This window comes from Epinephelus fuscoguttatus, linkage group LG11, assembly GCF_011397635.1.
Source record: "Epinephelus fuscoguttatus linkage group LG11, E.fuscoguttatus.final_Chr_v1".
Lineage (NCBI taxonomy): Eukaryota > Metazoa > Chordata > Actinopteri > Perciformes > Serranidae > Epinephelus > Epinephelus fuscoguttatus.
This window is the reverse complement of record NC_064762.1, coordinates 23,387,348-23,406,357: the sequence shown is the minus strand read 5'-3', so window position 1 is coordinate 23,406,357 and position 19,010 is coordinate 23,387,348. Positions and strand designations below refer to the sequence as shown.

The window sequence follows — 19,010 nt, the reverse complement described above, 5'->3', positions numbered from 1 at the left end:
CATGCATCTGCTGTTACTATAATAGGAGCTGAGTGACATAACTCAACTCTGGTTTGACATTTCAACAGTACTCAATGTAAAAAAAAAAACAAAAAACGAGTGAGTGGAAAATACCTTAAACAGTAGTAAGAAAAGCAAATGGCTCTGTGAGGTAAGATGATTTTATTTTGAAAATAAAAGGCTTTTTATTTACAGTGCAAATGAGCTTTAGCAGTATGGTACCTACAGCAGTTAACATAACACTGATAAGGTAAGAAACTCTGTAGAGTTTTACATTTTATCAACTGGTGTGATGCCCAGGATCCTCATCCCGTTGGCGAGGACTGAGCAGGCCCCGCTGAAGAGACATAACCGCGCCTGTTGAAATTTAGCAGACAAGGTAACGCTTAATTTAAATATATATATATTTAATTTTTTCCAATTAAGAACATTTTCATTTGCTTTACAGTTCATTTACAGCTGACTTATTAAAAGTTTTATACAGACAACAGGATCTACAAGACTAACAATTTTACTAACATTATTAGTTTAAACTGTAAATATAACTGTTGCCAGCAAATTTATTCAGCTGCAGCTAATTAACGTTCACTATCTTTCAGATTGGTCCAGTATTGAGTGGGAGCGTTGCAGCTGTGAAACAGGCTGCCATGTAACTACTTTATCAATTTACGTCCACTTAAAGTGTTCGTTTTTACCACTGACAGGCTCAGATTGTTATTTTATGTGTCTGACAACAATATGAAAAGGATCCCTACGGAGATAAAACTTTTTGAAAGAGAAAAATTATTTTTTGTTTAACCAGAAACAACTTTGAAATCACTATCAGCAAAGCCACCAGACTCCATTTAAATAAACAGCAATTTTATCATTGTGAAACACAGTTAAATCACAGAAAGTCATGAGTCATAAGAAACAAAATAAAACTCACAAAACCATCTTGGTTCATCTTTCCACTGTCTAAGCAATTACTGACTCTTGTTTGGTTGAAATAAAATCTTAATTCACTCAGTTAAATGTGAAAATATGCTGACTCTATACACACCAAAATTGCTGTTTATTTAAATGGAGTCTGGTGGGTTGGGCAATGGCAACTTTGTGGCTGTGCTGGTTCAACAAAAAGGATCTTACTCTTTTAATTAAAAGGTCTATCTCTGTAAGGATCCTTTCCATAATGTTGTCAGACACTAATAATAACAATCTGAGCCCGTCTGTGGCAAAAACAAGCACTTTTAATGGACATAAACTGACAGTGCACAAATGCCCCGAGTGGTTACATTGCAGCATGTTTCGCGGCTGACAGCTGTAGTGCTCTCCCTCGATACTGGACTAATTTCAAAAATTGTTGTTGTCACTTACAAACAAATTATTGGAAAATAGAGTCCAGGTTAAAAAATACTGAAGTAACCCTTTAAGCAAGAGAAGGCATACATTCAGAGAACTAGCGGCAACGACTGCTGCCTTGCCTGATGTCACCGTGTCTAAGCCAAAAAGTTGCAAAGGAACACACTGCAAAGACTACAGCTGACGGCCAACCAGCACATTCTGCGCCTGCATGAGAGAAAATAACTCTCCACACCAGCAGACAGCGGTTGTCTGTAATTGTCATTGAAAAGGGAAACAGGAAGACTGTCTTGACGCTAGTTAGCACGTTAACAACACAATCCAAAAATAAAAGTTCAAAACACTGTAACCTCGTGTCAGTCAACAGTATCACAGACCATCAGGAAACATTTCTGTTCAAGAGCTCAATGACTAAAGACAAATAGCCTTACGTAACAAGTTTGTTTTGGTCTCACTCCCGCTTGACTTTAGCTCTTTGTTTACTTGCCTCATTTCCGTTTCTCTTGTGTGCTGAGCTGAACTGCCAATCAAAGTGATTTTATTCACCAGCAAGCTCTGCCGTCACTGACGCCGATTCAACATGCTCAATTAGCCAATAAAAAGCTAATGGGTGCCTATGAAGGGCAACAGTGCAGGATACACCGCACCAACTAGGGCGATGGCGCTCACTGACGGCCCAACATTGACCAGCGATTGACTGTCAGCTTGGTGTGTCAGGGCCATTAAATAGATAATTGCAGTGTAACTGACATTAGTGAGTCAGTTTACCTGTTTGATGGCTCTGTTAAAATGTGTTGATTTAATACAATACAGTGTTTCGAGACTTATTTATTGTAATTACTCTAATGTATTAAAGGTGATAAGGATTTACTGATTGCTTGCATGATGTTACATGGTGGCACATTTAAGAGTAAAACACGAAGATATGTACGTAAGTGATTGATACATGATTTTCTTCCTACCTGTGCAACATCCCGAGGGCTTCCTTTCACTGGCAGCTCTCTGTGAGCTAAAGCGACCAGGTGGCTGGAAGAGATTAGAGAGGAGTAGCATTAATACACTTGAGTACACCATTTAATTAAATATCAAATACCATTACACTGGCTGTAAAAAACACACTGAGCAACCAAAGTTCCCCGCACGGCAACCACCCTCCTCTGGACTAACATCCTGTTCTTACCACAGCTTCAATAAAAAGTTGACGAGGTGTTTGGGCTGCAGATCCTGGGCCGACTGGTACAGCACCTCGTCGTAACTACAAAGAGCACATGAAGACTTTTTAATTGGAGCAAATATTGACACAACACTGGCACATTGTGAAAACCTGCAGAAGATTTACGGGATGCCACTGTTTAAGTAGTCATTTGCTTACCGAAGGAGGTGCTGCAGGATGCTGATACTTGTCTGCTCCAGTAGAAGGGATGGATCAGATATAGATGCCTCTATACTTTCATTACTCCGCATTAAACTGCAGTAACAACACCACAGTAAAAAATGTGAGCAACTTTATTCAGTTCTCCTGTTCTCTAGGTATATTTGGAGAGTATTTGTATCTACACAGACTTGTATTAACACAGACTAATGCCCAAGAGTGACTGTAAATGATAAGCTAATTAACTATTGTGTGTATTTTATTCCAAACAAACACTAAACCAACATAACAGGAGACCTAGGAAGTGAAATCAGCTGGTAAAGGGTGTTTCCAAATGAAATCTTGGTTCTCAGCAGCATACGACTGAGCAGTGATGGATGTACTGTACTTAAGTATGTAATTGAGGTATATGTTAACTTCTGTATTATGCCACTTAATACTTTAAGTGCACCACTTTTCAGAGGCAAATATTGTACTGTTTACCCCACCACATTATTACATTACATTAGTCAAGGAGCTAATTTGACACACATTAGCCTTGTTTCCACCAAGCAGTCCGGTTCAGTTCAGTTCAGTGCACATGAACGGTTACTTTTTTGTTTCCATTGTTAAAAGTTGTGAATGGTACCAATAAAACTGGCAACATTTTTGACACCCTACTAAAAGGTGGAGCTGTGAACACTGCAGTCTGTCGACTGGTCATTAGAGAACTGTAAACCTTGCTCAGGGGACACTTGTGGCAGGTTTTGAGGCTCATGTAACCACTGTTCACACCGTGGCAAAGTTGTACATACATTAGTAAACTATAATTATAAAATCAAAGGATGATTTAGTTCATCTTGCTGTTCAAAGGCTACTGTCGGCAGCTACCGCCAACTTTTACAATGCAATGTTTACTTGGGCATTACACAGTGCATGAATTGATGACGTCAATCAGTCAACATACCTTAAATGTCAATATGACAACTGACTAATTTGTATTTACTGTATCTCTAGGATAACGTATGCTTAAGTGATGATTTGATCTTTAAGCTTTTTAAAAATGTCAATGAATTTCAACCAGATTACGTGAACTGTAAAATCTATTTCTTCACTTGGAGAAAAAAACGTGGCGGAGCGTCGTTCTAGTGCGCTCCGGCAGCACTACACCCCTGCTCTTGCTGGACAAGGACTCAATGCACAAACCCGCTATTTTGTAAAATCCCATCAAGAGAAACTCTCCCTTTTTTGCTCTGAAAATGTCAGTGCACAGCCTCGTTGTGTGAACAAAACAAGGTGCAGACTTCCCTCTGGGTCACTGGTGAAGAGGACATACAGTGAGAGCTGGACAGAGCAGTGAGTGACAACAACCCCGCCCACATTCAGCGTATTGTCTGCTGTGGAAATGCTCCAAGGATTTAGGTTCTCAGTACATGTTCATACAGGTTCTGTGTGTTTCTAAAGCTACTGTACCTAAAGTTTTTGGTGAAAACATGGCTATTAGGTTATAGAACCCCATTTAATTGATTTTGCTTCTGGGACCTCCATCTGATCCAAATAGTCACTGTTATGACTCTTACTCACATTGGGGTCATTTATATAGTGAAAATAAACCATTTTCCCCATTTTCTGGGGACCACCAGCTACTCCCTTAAGGTCCAAGACCCCTGGTCAAGAACCATTGGATTAAACAACCCAGCAGCATATTAAAGTATAGGTTAACATTTGATCAAGTCTGTCTCAAAACAAAAAATGAGGCACACACGTGAGCACCGATACAGGTTTTACTGGCTGTAATTATTCCTCCTGTCCTCCACCTCAACTGGTTATTATAATAAAATGCAGCTTATATGTTAATGCATCATTATTAATAATGCAGCAATCCAATATACAAATTAATAAGAAGGTAAATAAAGAGAGGTTCCCCTCTTAAAGGGTTAATTAGTCGTTTTGCTTTTATACATTATGCTGATAACACTTATTTATGTTTCCCTGAGTACAATTTTGAATGCAGGATTGTCACCACCCATATCGAGGGCTGCTGCAGTAAGTTTTATATTTTAATAATTAATGCCATGTGCCCGCTGATTAATGCATAAAACTAGGTATAACTCAGAATTTAAAGCTCACCAACATTATCTCCAAAAAATTATAGAATAATTGATTAGGTGATCAAATAAACTACAATATAAATTTAATTTATGAAGCGAAAACACCAAATTTGAGGATGAGCTTTTTTCTGTTTTAAGTCATTATAAAATAACCAACTTGGACGGACAAAACAAGACATTTGACGGGGTCACTTTTGACTCTGGGAAATTATTGTGGACATATTTATGGCTATTATATTCTACTTAAAAACTATGGACTAGTCGATTATTAATAACAGTTATTTGTTGCTACTGTGATGGAATTATACCACAAATACCCACAAAACTAAATCACCCAAATGGCAGAGTGACTACAGAATTACAAGAATTCTTGAAACAGTTATGTTATTTTTAGTGGCTGATGAATACACACCTGCAGAGTCGAGCGTGTGTGTACTGGAGGAACACTCCCGTCTCTCCCTGCGCCTGCAGCATCCTGTCCCAGTCAAATGTGTAGTCTGAATGCAGTGGACCTTTGAAGTCCTCAAACAAAGCCAACAGAAAACATGAAATGAAAACTCAAATCTCTCTTGTCAAACCCTGCAGACACATCTGGAAGTGAAACAGGTAGCAGTTGGATATTTGAATACTAGACTGTAGAGGTAAAAATGAAAACTGTAACAGTTCACCTGGACTATAAGTGCACTGATTCCCACTTTCTCTGCAGTGTCCTCTGGGTCGTCCATTTCTTTTGTAGCTGTGGAAAGAGCGAGTTCCCAAATACAGGTTCAGTATTCCCACACAGATCAGTTTTCTTACCATCATACATATTTGCCATTTTAAAGAGATTGAGATGGGGAATACTGGTGACAGCTTGTTTTGCATTCACACATTTGCTTGCCTTACTAAGACAACTGCATTAGTTTGGTCTTATCAATAATAAATATCTGATGTACCAGTACCAAAATGATCCTGATATAATTACACTGCAGCAGAGACATCTGGGAGCATCTCCACTGAGTTGGAGGTGCTGAGTATGTCCCAGTTCCATACTACATACTAACTGAATACAGTATGTATATATGTCTATATACTTACCTTTGTACTGGACAGTTTTTGCAGTTAGTATACAAGAAATCAAAATAAGGTGTGCTCCCAATTACATACTTTTTTTTTTAAACTTTCAGTACGTACTGCAGCTGCCTTTACAAAGTATGTACTGTTGCATTCAGTATACACACAACCAGCATGTGCCACTTAGTCATAATATTGCACCCTAAATTTGACCCTCTGGCTCATAAATTTGTTACCTTGGAGATAAAACAAAACACCATTTGCTGAGCTCGCCAGAGACACAGGTCACACTGGAGAGCTCTGCTATTACTTTGCAATGTGTGCAGTTTAATTTTTAACACATTTTCATGGACGAAATTTCTCAAATTTCAACTTTTCCATGACTTTCCAAGGACCCATCATAACATTTCCTTGACTATGCCCAACATTTAACACAAACAGAACTGTTGAGTATACTTAACTCCAACTGTTAATTGCTGTATGAAAATTAAACAGCAACTTTTTTGAATATCTAATAGTTAGTTAAATCCATATTCACATTAAATACTTGAGACTACTAATACCTGAGACTTGAGTCAATACATTGTTCTTTAAAAAAAGAGCTGCAGCTAAGGGTTTTCCACAGAAGATTACTGTAACAATTTTTAAACAATTTTATTAGGCTACACACCATAAAATTTCAGGACTTATCCAAAACTTGCAAGAACTTTACTAATTCAATAACATTTCCAGGCCTGGAAAATGAGACTCTCAAACTCCCTGACTTTTCTACCTTTTCCATGACCTACAACTGTATGATACCGCTGCCGATTAATCTTTACAAAGAGACTGCTATATATGTTCCCAAAATGTGACTGTTGTCACCACCACCAACATTTTGTTTTAAATTCGTCCAGCTTCATTTGTGCATTGCATTGTGGGAGTGCAGTGTCCATCAACAGCACACTCAAAAGTGTTTTTTTTTGTAAGCATAATGGCTGTTTTGGGTCTAGTTTATTTTGTACTCTCTCCATTCTCATTCTCGCTGTGAGCCAAATAAATAAGATTAATGTGAGTATTTTGTCCTCCTTTACTTGAAGACTTGAGATGTGCTACCTTTTCAATTTCTGGGAATAAGCTCACTGGATTTTGGGTGTAGCACTCCACTGAGAATCCCACTGTTGAAGTGCAACCTCTTTTTCTAAAGTCAGTTTTTGTTGTACCTTCTTCAGTGTGAATGCAGCACACAGAATGAGTGCTTAGTACAGATTTCTGACTACTAGTGGAAGAGCAGCGTCAGCGTCTTGTTGTGTGATGCAACCAGATAATCCCACTTGATGCCGTAAAGCACACACTGTGGCTGAGTAACACTGTAACATGCTGTGGAGAATGGTAAACACTGCCAGGGCCCACAGTAATGGCTTCATTATCCCAGGAGATAATTATACACTGACTGGTGGATTGAGCAATTATGTATAAACTGCACAAGAAAATTGTATCATAAGGACACATGCAAATATACTTTGGGCACAGAGTGCTGTGTGCTGCTGAAAATACTGCCTGATTAAGGTGTGAGAGGCTTTACTTTTTGACTGGCTCATGTTGTGGAACATCCTGGCTCGAGCTTCGTCCAGCACGTCCTCCAGAAACACCACCTCACCGCTGCGGGTCTTCATCCCCCGCACCAGGCCGAAGGGCACATGGTGACAACTGAAAACAGCCGTGGAATACATGTTGTTTAAGTCAAAGCCGTACCACATTATAAAGAAAAATGTAATTAATGTATCAAAAGAAAAGGTAGTCTTTATGCATGAATGGCTACATTTTGAGTGTAATAAATGGTCTCACTGTGTATTATTACTGATGCACTGATGGGTAAGCAGCAATTTAATGTTGAAGCTGGTTGAGGTGGAGCTAATTTAAGGTTAAGGTCTGTTGATTGTTTTGATTTATATTGAGGGTCTGGCGGATGGAGCCAGTGTTTGCTCCCCACATGAATGTAGAGCCAAACAATGTTTTTTTTTTTCTAAACCTAACCATGTACTATTGTCGACGTCTCACCGTTGGTAGCGGCGTTTCAGAACGTCAACAGCAGATGCAAGAGGATACCTAGGGCGTGATATATGGGAGTGAAAGACCGCTGAAAAAGACGCAATATGTGTCGGCTTGGGATGAGAACATTCTGTGCATGTAGTCCCATCTAGAAAACTAGGTATCCAGATTTCGTAGTCTTGAATGGGTTGTATCTGGATCAGGGTGATCCAATCCAATGTTGCCTTGAAAAGCTGGCACAAAAGTAGGATGGATTAGCTGATCCTGGACAGCTTCATTCTGATCCAGATACATTTTTTAAACAACTGGGCCCGGTACATACATTTGAAATTTTGACATAGGGTATATCTAACACCAAGAATATCATTTATACAAGTTGCATGGGAATGTCCAGGGGTTTTTGGTTTTTGGGGAAAGGTTATAAGTACCATTGCAGAAGTAACAGGGATGGAATTACCAATAGACCCTGCTGTACAGCTTCTAAATGAGGATTCCCATCTTTCCCTTATGGACAGAACTCGCAAAGTCTGCCTGGCAGGTTTGACTGCAGCTAAAGAGATTTTAGTCCAGCATTGGAAACCCCCTCATGCTTCGGAGCTTTTTGGAACCTTTCTTATGTGGAACTATCAACAGCAAGAGTCAATGATCCATATCCAAACACAAGTGATATCTAATTTTAAGGATCTTCTGTCTAAATAAGGATGTTTTGTCTGCATGGGTACTGCTCTCATGTTGGCTGGTGGAAGGGAAAGGAGTGTGGGGATGGATGGGGGGTGGCTGGGTAAAACACTCAAATGTAATTAGCAAACAGTTTCTGTTTATGTTGCAATAACGAAATATTAGTGGTTAAAAATAAAAACATTTTGACCTGATGAAGATTAAAGTAGGCTCGAAACATTGTTTTCATTAATATTTATACCAATTCATCACATTAAAATGAATTATATGTGTTACTGTTTTACACTAAATAGCAACTATAGCTGTCAGATAAAAGCAGTGGAGTAAAACTATAATATTTCCCTCTGAAATTTAGTGGAGAAAGGGTATAAAGTTGCATGAAATGTGTACAAAACAAATCTAAAATGTATAAAAAAAATAGTCCAGTAAAGCAGCAACACTTCACATGAGACAACAGGAATGTCTCTAATTAAAACAGCTGTCTGTGGTGGGTGGGGTGCTGATTACGTAAAGTCTTGCCAAATCCAACTTGATCCACTCACAGTGTTTTTAAAGTTGGAATACTATTACAGAGACAGTGAAGTATTCCTTTCAGCGAGGCAACTTTTCCTGTTATTCCAGACGAGAACACATATTTGATTTAAATGCCACCTTAAAGATAATGTGCCTTCCTATCATCAGACATTCTTAGACATTCTTTACTACTCTTTGATCTTAAATGAACAAATACTACAGTACAAACTAACAACTAACAGCTGCCATTAAACTGGTCTTTGATATGTCTCAAGTTGTGTTCAGGTGTTTCTCTGCTCACCTGTCGGCCCAGGAGTGTCCCAGAGCGAGCAGGATGTGGAACAACTGCTGGAAGTGATTAGCTTGACTTTTATCCGTCTTAAAAAGAAGAACAGACACAGATGCAGCAGACTGATAAATAAGCAGGGATGGGGCAGAGTGAAAAGGGGAATAGAGTGATCTAAACTTGGATTAACTGGTTCTGCATTTACATAGAAACAGAACGGACGGCATCAACCAGTCTCACAGGACTCACATCATCAGAGAGTCAAATGAACTTCAGACTCACTGTGGGTAAACAAATTTCACATTTTGACGATATATTGTACCAGTAATAAGTGCGATAATCAATATTATTGTCAATTTAAGATAATTTTATGCCATAGATATAATGTGATAGCATATTAATGCAGGTACACCCCTTTAAAGAGCAATAAACCTTTCATTCTTTAGAATTATCAGACACTGGAATGTGAAAAAAATCCATCCACAAATTACATGTGAATTACATGAATATTCATGTGTGAAATATATGTATAATTCAATAAAAATACTGTTAAACAAAAAAAAAAAAAAAAACAGAAATGACAGCAGAATGTGCCTCAGTATAGTTTTTTTTCCATTGGGGTGCTGTAAAAAAAACAAAACAAAACAAAAAAAACATTAAAAAAAAAACTTGCGTAGGCGCTGCGTCCAAGTCTTATAATGGTGAGGAAAACTCTGCTGTATATTCCGGCATCTTATTGGCTTAAGTGTTTGTGACATTCTTATGTAAACAAAAACATGCAAACACAAGGGCAACATATGGACATGACCTCAATCATTTTTTGCTGACCTCCACAAGTCGAAAATGTGATTATTGTGATGACATAATCACAATTTAGAGCCTGAAACTCGGGAATGTTTTTTTTGGTTTTTTTTGATTATTAATCAATTATACAAAAAGTTGATACATTTTCTGTCAGTTGACAAATTGTTTCGGCTCTGTAAATAAGTGCAAAGACTTTTTTGTTGGAAGATAATTAAAGCAACATCATTACTCGTCACTAATGGCTGTAATTATAATAATTATTATTATTATATTTCCACGTCTTGTGTAGCTCATGTCGTAGAGTAATGTGTCTCGTGTCTGTGAAGTTAAACTGTTACATCATTTATTTAAAAGACAGCAATGTAACCACTGAGTGCATCAGTTTCCTTACCACATAAATCATCTCATCAAAACTGTATTTTTCCTTTCGGTCAATCGCTGCAGCGAGATCTCTGAGAAAACAACAACAAAAAGTAAGTCATGACTGCCATGTTCACCTTCAAATCTCATCTCTCATGCAGTATTTATCTGATACCTGTGCTTTTCCTTCATCTATCATTTTAAAAAAATCGACATTTTCCTGCAGATTTTACCTAACTGACCACTTCTCCTGGTACTGACCTGGTGATGTAGAGAGACGTGCCGTCACTGCGCAGCACCGTGCAGACGCTGCTCATGTCTCCAGCAGGAGAGAGATCCACTACGCCTGTTTCTCTCCTGTAAACACAAGTCCATGTGAGCTCAGGGCTTACTGTCAGTGTCAGTGTCTACTGCAGTGAAGGAGCATTCATTTCATTATTTGTGTACAAAAGAAATCACAGCCACTAGATAATCAATACTCCATCTTGTGTCTTAGGAGATTCCATGTTTTTTGTTTTTTTTTGGTCTTTGTGTAAACAGAAAACTCATGTATGATTATTATTGTGTATGAAATGTTTTGGAACTTTCTTTTGTTTTGTACAGCTTAAAACAAGTCGTGAAAGGGTTACCTAATAATAAAATATGATATTTTAATAAGCTGAAGCTTCAGCCTACAACTACAACAATTTGAACAAACAAAGTAAAGTTCACAGGCTTTTTTTAAAACTTGCAAAGAGAAAAATATTTCTGCATATTCTTGAAAACAGGCCACCATAATAAGAGCATGATAATTTGAGAGTTTTTGTTTGATATACTGACTGACACATCTCTGATAAAACCTCTTAAATGTGTTTTTTAGAGAACTGGGATCAGCATGTGTGAGGTATGCCTACTGTTCCTGCTGCAAATGGTTCGTACTGATACTAATCTTTATACTGTATATATTCAACATCTTCATATCTGCCACCTACTGTTTATTATATTTATATTTACCACCTGACACATGAACACCACTCTGCATTTTACAGCTTTTTGCACATTAGCTGCATTTTGTTGTCTCAGTACCTGCACTGTGTCCACAAATCAACACATACTGACTGAGCAGTAAACATGAACGTGTCAGTGCTCTCTGGTGGACAAACTATGTAAAGGAGACACTGTTTCTGATTTACCTCACATATCTTTGGTATCCCTGGGGCCTCTTTAAGAAACTTCCTGAGTTTGAAATCCTGTAAATCTTATCTGAGTTTAGGATGACATTTAGGATGTTGATGCTACAGAAACATGTTTCCTGACTGCATTTAAGGAAACTCTCATCTTATCTTAAGACAGGAATTTAGTTGTTACAGAACTGTCTTAACTTAGAGATGTTCCAAGTTAGGGATCCTCAGCTAGGATGTCAAAGACACTGTGCCAGAAAAAGGCAGCATCACTGTTGTTCGGTGTGTAGGGCGATGAGAATGAAGATGGGAACAACATGAACACCTAAATATAATGACTGAAAGTCTGCTCAAACCATATGACGACGCTGTAAATGTACCGGACCATAATATGTCACCCATATATCAAGTACACTGCTGTGGCTGTTTGTTGCGTCATGTACTTGTAAAGCTTACTATCACTTTTTTAATGACGTTTCATATGACATACTATACTGTGACTTCTTTAGTCCATGATAGCAGGCTAGCTGCTAGCAAGTGAGAGCCAGTGATATTATGGCTTGTCCATAATAAGAGGCTACAAATTCATTCTAGTGAAAGACACAGGTAGTCTGTGCACATTCTTGATATAGTTACGGGACAGGGCGAGTGTCAATTGAAGAATTGAATTGACAGATATAGTTAAGCTTTCTTAAGTTTAAATCTGCCCCCACCATTGACTCGTCTAAGTCCAGGCTCAAAACCTACTTTTATTCATTAGCGTGAGTCCCCCTGATGTGGCTTTCCTTGATGCTTGCCTGTGTGTGTTGTGTCTCTAAATGTTAGAGCTGTGTACCTGACAGTTATGTCGCCTCTTATGTATGTTTTTTTGGTAATTTATTCCTTTTGTACAGCACCTAGGTCAACATGAGTTGTTTTTAAATGTTTATAGATAAATCTGAGTTGAGTTGAGTTGAGTAGATAAGATGGAAGGTCTGAGATGGGACAGGACACAGCCAGGAGTTTAGGAATTGTTTCTGTAATAGGAAGATGGGGGTTGTCCTATCTTTGAAACTTTCTTTTTTAACTGCCGCTCAGAAACGTAACGTTAGCTCTTCATGGTTCTCGTTTTCAAGTCAAAAGTCTCAAGTCCAAATGAAGTCATTGGTATTAAGAGTCCAAGTCCAGTTGCAAGTCTTCTTTCATTTGTCAAGTTGAGTCTTAAGTCATCAAATTTGTGTCTTGGAAAATAGTGAAATATGCCCTGTGTAACTCCCCAGAGCCTAAAGTGATGACATCAAATGGTATATTTTATCTGACCAATAGTCCAAAAATTAAAACTTAAAACTATTTAGTATAGTGCCATGTTTGACAAAGAAAAGTAACGAATTATCACATTTAAGAAGCAGAAAACCAGTAAATATTTGGCTTTTTTACTTTAAAAATTACTTAAATAAATATTCCATGTACAAAATAGTTGCTGATTAACTTTCTGTCAATTGAAAAATGCATTAGCTCTAGTTCATAGTACAGTTATTTTAACAGTTATTTTAGAAGCTATCCAGTATATAAACCAACTGGGAGCATGAAGCTGACCGTCCTCACACACATGTTTACTCAGAGCGTGTCATGCCAGTTACTGATTAAAGGCTGTCACATACTGTCACATACTCAGAGGTTTTCAACAGGCCCTGGCTCTGCAGCTGCTGCACCACCTCCTGGGCTTGATCTTGGTGAAAAGACTCCCCAGAGTAAATATCAAAGTGGATGCCCAACCTCTGAAAATGATTAAAATGAAACAGTTTACAATATTTCATCTACTGGTATTTGTATTTCAGAGTTGAGCTGTTGACAATGGTGTCAGCTGGTCGTGCGTGTTATTCAGCTGGCTGTACCTTGTAAATGTGCTGATACTCGTCCACCGTGATCTCTCTGAACTGTTGCCATAACGACACGGCCTCGCTCTCATGCTGCTCCAGCTGTCTAAAGAAGTCTCTGGCAGCCTGTTTCATATCCTCATTGTCCTCTGCTTCCTTGTTCACTCGAACATAAACCTGCAAGACAAAAGCAACAAACAGTGCCAAAAACCAGCTTGACCATGTCGAACAAAAGCCTTTCTTTCTTTAAAAAGCATTCAGACCACGTAACACAAATATAACTCAATGAATCTGTTGAAGTTTGGATGACAGATGACTAACATTTATTATGAAACACACACTCATTCAACTTGCAAAACTGGTCAGTGCGTCTTTATCCAAACATGCAAACTCACCTCAAACAAATGTTGTAAGGGATTCTGTTTCAGTTTCTCCTGACATCCAAACTGGCCGAACCCAGCTCCCAGTAAACCTGAAACAGAAAACTGGTCTCATCAACAAAGCCCATATTAAAAGCAGCATCTGGGACTTAAAGCACCTGTGGATATTTTGCACATTATGTACTCACCAAACTGCATACCCCAGTCTCCCAGGTAGTTCATTCGAATGACTTTGTTTCCTAGAGACTGCTTTAAGTTAGCAATGAAGTTACCTGGAGAGGAAGATGTCAGCTCACTGACTGTACGATCAATTTAAAATGTACGTTTACAGTGTAGCAAGACAGATACAGGTTCATAGAGGCTGAGACCAATATTAATATCTGAGGGTTTAAAGGTCCAGTGTGTGGGATTTAGGGGCATCTACTGGCAAAAATGGGTGACAGCACGAGGGTTCCTGGTTTGAACCCAAGGGTGGGGGAGCCCTTCTGTGCAGAGTTTGCATGTTCTCCTGTGTCAGCGTGGGTTTTCTCCAGGTACTCCAGCTTCCTCCCACAGTCCAAAGACATGCAGGTTAATTGGTGACTCTAAATTGTCCGTAGGTGTGAATGTGAGTGTGAATGGTTGTCTGTCTCTATGTGTCAGCCCTGTGATAGTCTGGTGACCTGTTCAAGTGTTAGCTGGGATAGGCTCCAGCGCCCCCCCACGAGCTCTAACAGGATAAGCGGTTACGGAAAATGAATCAATATTGGCAAAAATATTATATAATATTCAGAATTATGTTTTCACTTGTTTGTAATCACCTGAAAATAAGAATTGTTGTGTTTTCGTTACTTTAGAATAAGCTGTTTATATCTACATACGGAGCAGGTCCTTTTCCATGGAGTCAGCCATATTGTTTCTACAGTAGCCCAGAACGGACAAACCAAACACTGGCTCTACATAGGGCTATTAGAATTTTCACATTGGCCATCTGAGTTCTCCTACGTGTTTGCTGCACAGGAGAGGTTTAAGTTCTGCAAACTCACTGTTAGATGCCACTAAATCCTACACGCTGGACCTTTAAAGCAATCAGATAATAATATAGCAGGCGACATTAATCACATTCATCAACATTTGTCATTTAGATTTCCTAAATTTGCTTTTGTAACAATGACCAATATGCTGGGCAGGACATTTTACGATTAAAAAATAAACTTCACGACTCTCTGGAGGACACACTACGGAACAGTGACGCTATCTCAAAACATACATTTGTCATTTCTGTAATTCAATTTTTTTTGTCATTTATCAGTGGACATAGACACAGATACAGATATGGCAGTTACACAATAAATTATTCATTCATTTTCCATAACCTCTCTTATCCTGTTGGGGGTCATGGGGGGCTGAAGCCTATCTCAGCTGACATTGGGTGAGAGGCAGGGTACACCCTGGACAGGTCACCAGACTATCACAGGGCTGACACATAGAGACAGACAACTATTCACACTCACATTCACACCTACAGACAATTTAGAGTCACCAATTAACCTGCATGTCTTTGGACTGTGGGAGGAAGCCGGAGTACCCAGAGAAAACACACACTGTCACAGGAGAACATGCAAACTCTGCACAGAAGGGCTCCCCATCCCGGAGTTCAAACCAGAACCGCCTTGCTGTGAGGCAACAGTGCAAACCAAATAAAATAACTCACCAATAATTGTAGATCTTAAGTGTCCAGCGTGAAATTTTTTGGCAATATTTGGAGAGCTGCAACATAAAACAGATTAATTGTGTCTGATGGCAGTCTATAAGGGGAAGACACTGCATGTGGTGTTAAAGGAGACAAACCCACCTGTACTCAACTAATGTTGTTCCTCTCTTGAGAGTATTTAAAAGTTCACTATTCAACCCAAATTTCTCATCCTCCTGCTTTCCAAATGGCTCCAACATTTTCTAAAACAGATGCAGTAAATCAGATTATAATCACAGTAGAGGCAGTCAAGTCTGTTGTTTGTATCACAGTGGAAAATGAACCTGACAAACCTGGACAAGGAGTTTGCGATTCACTTTGAAGTTGATCATTCCACTTCCAGTAGATATGTCTTCCACCACACTGTCCTGCTTCAACTGAAAGATACAAAGTAGAATATACAAGGCTCTGTGTCTTTCTGAGCTCAAGAAAACAAACAGAATAGACGTAGAGTGCACCCAAAAATAAATAGAAATATTCAATTAACTTTGTGATTTTGGAGAAATGGCGAGGAAAACTTTGCATTACACATTTTATCCACATGGACACTCATGTGTACTTTACATAGAATGTAGGAGCAAAAAAAGAAATAAATAACAATAGCAGCCGTTCACAACAGGCAAACAGGTAGGTGCATATATGCAAAACATCTCAAGTAAGGCTACTCCAGCAGCTAGGAGCATATAACAAAATGAGCATTACATGGAAGCCAGTGTAGTAATATCAGGACAGATGTTCAGTGATATGCTCTTTTTAAAGTGTGGCTGCAGCATTCTGACTGATCTGCAATTACCTCTCAACCTTCTGAGTAAATACCAGACAAAAAATCATAACAGAAGTCTATTTGACAGGGTTCAAAAAAGTCTTTCTATGTCTATTTTTTGGTTAAGTATATTCTAAAAAGGTTATAAGCTGATGTGGAAACGCAGTCATGTTTGTGGAAACTGAGGATGTGCACTGATAAGGGTACAGAAATTTTGGACATCTTTAGATTTAAGAGATGAGGAATAAAGAGGCCCAGAGTAGTTGTAGCTCAGCTGGTAGCGCATGTGAAGATGTTAAGCGCTACCAGTGTATAATATGCATGCAAAAAAATGTAAATCAAGGATGCACAATATTGGATTTGTTGCTGCTATTCGATGCCAATATATAACAACTCATTTGGTCAATAAGCGAAACCCATATCGATATATCCACTTCACCAAGTCTCTTCTGTAGTGGAATTAACATCATATTATGCATGCACACTCTTATCGTGATGGCCCACCAGCAGATGGAGATATGAAATACAATGCTTCTCAATGTATGTCATATTCATTCATCGTGCAAAATAAGAAAAAGCATGTTGGCCGATTCTGATCATTCATTTTAAAGTCAATATGAACTGATACTGATGATATGCTTTTATTATCATGCATCCCTAATGTGAATCACTTTGGACAAAAGCTGTCTGATAAATAAATGTGACGATAGATGAGCCCTCATTTGTCATTTCTTTGCCTTGGCACCAAAAAACATTGGCTCATTTTGTCTTTACTTGGGATTCCATCCACTGGTGTAGGTCATTTTAATACATTGTATGTGTGAGATGTGGTGGCAAAACAAAACATATTAGATCTGCTGTTGCCTTCACACATGAATCTCACCCGAGTGGCCAAGTCTTCTGTCTGCAGCTGAATGTCACCACTGGATGGTAAAATCCCACTGACCCGTAATGCGCCGATGGACAGTTTGAAGTCAGCAGACTGCCTGAGGAGCACAAGTTCAGACAGCTTTAACAAGCTGACACACACAGAGCATCTGACTCAAACAAACAGGGTTAATGTTAAACACACTTAACTGTTTCTTAAAAACTGGAATTGCTGACAGAGCTGGTATGAAGGCATCTTCAGACTGCTGCAGCGTCTGACCCAGCTACACATTGAAACACACAGAGAGGGGAAATAATTCAATAAAAGGAAGCGTGAAAGCAATATTATAGAGCACAAGCTAACAGTCATGTACCAGAATTAACAGACAGTCCTGCCTCCCTGTTGTTGTTACTCCAGGGTCAAGGCATGCTGCTAAGTTAGCATTAGCATACAGTGTCATCTTTAAACTCTCCCGGCTTCCGTACCTTTGCTGCTATTCTTCTTCTGAAGAAACACGCCATGTTCCGCAAACATTCGAACACTAAATAATGATAATAACAGTGTTGCAAAATTAGCAACAATCAAAAGCTGTGTGGTGAGTTCATTCACATTGACATAGCTAGTGTACTTCCGCCCTCGCACGCCACTTCCTGTCAGCTCGTCCAATCAGAGGTTTCCTTCTCAATCGACGTCAGCAACTAGAAAAGGTTCGTTGGATTATATTCTCCGTTGCTCCCGACAGTCATCATCGTCTATCCGGTAATTTACAGTCTTTCCCAATCGTTTAGTTCATCTTTCCTGTAGCTCAAGTTCTCAAAACTCTAAACCGGAAGCTGGAAGGGGCTAAACCATTCTGTGAAAACCATGGTCAAAACTCAGAAAAGTCTCACAGGTCTCTTGCAAAATGAAACACCGCACTCAAAACCATCTGCTCTCTTCTAAAAACTGATCCTTTCAACAAAAAACAACTCACACAGCTGTCACTGAGCATTAATTAAACACTGGTGTAATACATTTAAAGCACTGTCTAAATACTGTTAATATATGTTTTGTCTTCACGAGGCCATGTTACATACTCAAATATACAAAATGGTGTAGAAATTGTTTACTTTTCTTCTTTAAAAAAAAATAAAGGGTTTATTTCGTCCCAAATTAAGCTGCATTTTCTTGGTACGTGAGGTATAAACTTGCCATATTGTAATACAGTACTGTGAATATACCATTCATATTGCATTGACACAATTATTCTATCAGCATAGTGAACAATGCACATTCCTCTGAGCTCCCATCACAACCCTGCTAAAATACACAACTGATGCCTGTTTTGGCCAAACTTACAGTAACTGAGCTCAGTGCTGTAAAAGTATCTGGTGATGTAATGATGAAATCAGTGCACAAATACCAAAAAAGGTAACACAGATCATATTTATTTGTTACCGTAATACATTATCCATGCTGCTCCGTTTAACCCCAACATGGTAGAAATTACTTGAGGCCTTTTTGTGCTCTGGCACGTGATGGAAGTGTTTTGCCAACTGAGATAAGTGTCGAACCAATTGATAATTAGGGTGTCATTTTGGAATTCCCCTCTGGGATTAATGAAGTATAGGAGTTTTGTTGTTGATACACGAGCTTCAAGTTTTCAGGATTGTGTGCATGGTTCCCTTTTTTTTGTGTGTACAATAGAAAAAAAATATTCACCTGAAAACAAGGTTTCGAACCT

The 19,010-nt window shown here is 38.7% G+C and overlaps 1 protein-coding gene across 1 annotated transcript; it reads right to left on the bottom strand.

Annotated features, from left to right (window-relative positions):
* Positions 1 to 143: 143 nt before the first annotated feature.
* rars2 (arginyl-tRNA synthetase 2, mitochondrial) lies at positions 144 to 17,912 on the bottom strand. Its single transcript, XM_049589236.1, has 20 exons — positions 17,773 to 17,912; positions 17,497 to 17,570; positions 17,303 to 17,405; positions 15,950 to 16,033; positions 15,759 to 15,859; positions 15,618 to 15,673; positions 14,113 to 14,196; positions 13,940 to 14,016; positions 13,563 to 13,721; positions 13,339 to 13,445; positions 10,790 to 10,885; positions 10,560 to 10,620; positions 9,380 to 9,456; positions 7,421 to 7,545; positions 5,472 to 5,539; positions 5,216 to 5,325; positions 2,714 to 2,809; positions 2,522 to 2,596; positions 2,304 to 2,367; positions 144 to 357 (listed from the first exon to the last, which is right to left on the bottom strand). The coding sequence occupies exons 1-20, from the start codon at positions 17,806 to 17,808 to the stop codon at positions 271 to 273; spliced, it is 1,740 nt and encodes a 579-aa protein (XP_049445193.1). The 5' UTR covers positions 17,809 to 17,912; the 3' UTR covers positions 144 to 270.
* Between the last annotated feature and the right edge of the window lie 1,098 nt (positions 17,913 to 19,010).